A 1,122-nucleotide genomic window follows, 5' to 3' on the forward strand; every position below is an offset into this window, starting at 1 on the left:
AAAAAAAAAAAAAAAAGCTGCGCTGTCAAATTTCGATTTGGTGGGGAGGAGCGCTGCAACGCTCCTTAATAATCTGATAATTATCAATTTAGTCTCGTTACGAAAGAAAAACCTTTAAAAACAATGCTCAACCATTACGTTGCTGTGACTGTGATGTCAAAATATTGTCAAGTACAAAGGTAAAATTAATACAGCCCACTAGGCCAGGCTTTAATTTCCAATCCTTTTCTTTTTTCTGCAGTGAAAGACGCTCTCAGATTCTTCAATGACAACCGAGAACAAGTGTATGAGTTGGCACTTCCCATTGTAGAGGAAACCGGACGTGAGATAGTACTCAATATTGGCAACAATGTACTCAAGGCCATCCCAATTCAGGATGTTGTCGCTTAAACACTTGTGAACTCCAAGGCCATTCCTATGCAACATATGGTGACTTCAGCATTTGATAACACTGTACTCCAGGGCCATCCAGTCCAGGATGTTGTCGCTTAAGCACTTGGCAACACTGTACTCCAGGCCATTCCTATACAACATGTTGTCACTTGGCAACAGTGTACTCCAGGTCATCCCAATCCAGGATGTTGTAGCTTAAGCACTTGGCAACGCCATTCCTATACAACATGTTGTCACTGAAACACTTGGCAACACTGTACTTTAGGGATATTCCTATACAAAATATTGTCACCATTTCACAAAGTTATTCCTATACAAAATTTGCTGGGTTGTACACTTGGCAACAATGTCGCTAGACTCTTACCTCTTTACTGTTAGGATACTGTACTAACATTTTCAAGGTAGGTATTCAGGGGTAAGCACACCCTGATATTTGAAGCACAGAACGCACTCTCCCGCAAATAAAACCTGGAAACTCCGGACTACAAGCCTAGTATGACCCCCTCTCGGCCAGAGAACTAACAGAAGTTGCAAGCTGACAGTCATGTTTCGAGCTCCTTGTAGTTTTGGCCACGTGAGGAAGCACTCCTAAGCAACATATCCCCACTCTAAGTAAAAAAAGATAGCAAAACGAAATATAAGTACCCACCTTCTCTCTCTCTCTCTCTCTTTCTCTCTCTCTCTCTCTCTCTCTTTCTTTCTCTCTCTCTCTCTCTCTCTCTCTCTCTC

General features: G+C 42.1%; 1 protein-coding gene across 1 annotated transcript in view; it reads left to right on the plus strand.

Moving 5' to 3' along the window:
* Positions 1-390, plus strand: part of LOC108253428 — a 3,034-nt gene extending 2,644 nt beyond the window's left edge. The window contains exon 5 of the mRNA XM_017447355.1: positions 242-390. Coding sequence (XP_017302844.1) covers positions 242-390 — 149 coding nt within the window. The remainder of the gene's footprint in view (positions 1-241) is intronic.
* The last annotated feature ends 732 nt before the right edge of the window (positions 391-1,122 follow it).

Source organism: Diaphorina citri, unplaced genomic scaffold (genome assembly GCF_000475195.1).
Source record: "Diaphorina citri unplaced genomic scaffold, Diaci psyllid genome assembly version 1.1 scaffold1769, whole genome shotgun sequence".
NCBI classification, from domain to species: domain Eukaryota; kingdom Metazoa; phylum Arthropoda; class Insecta; order Hemiptera; family Psyllidae; genus Diaphorina; species Diaphorina citri.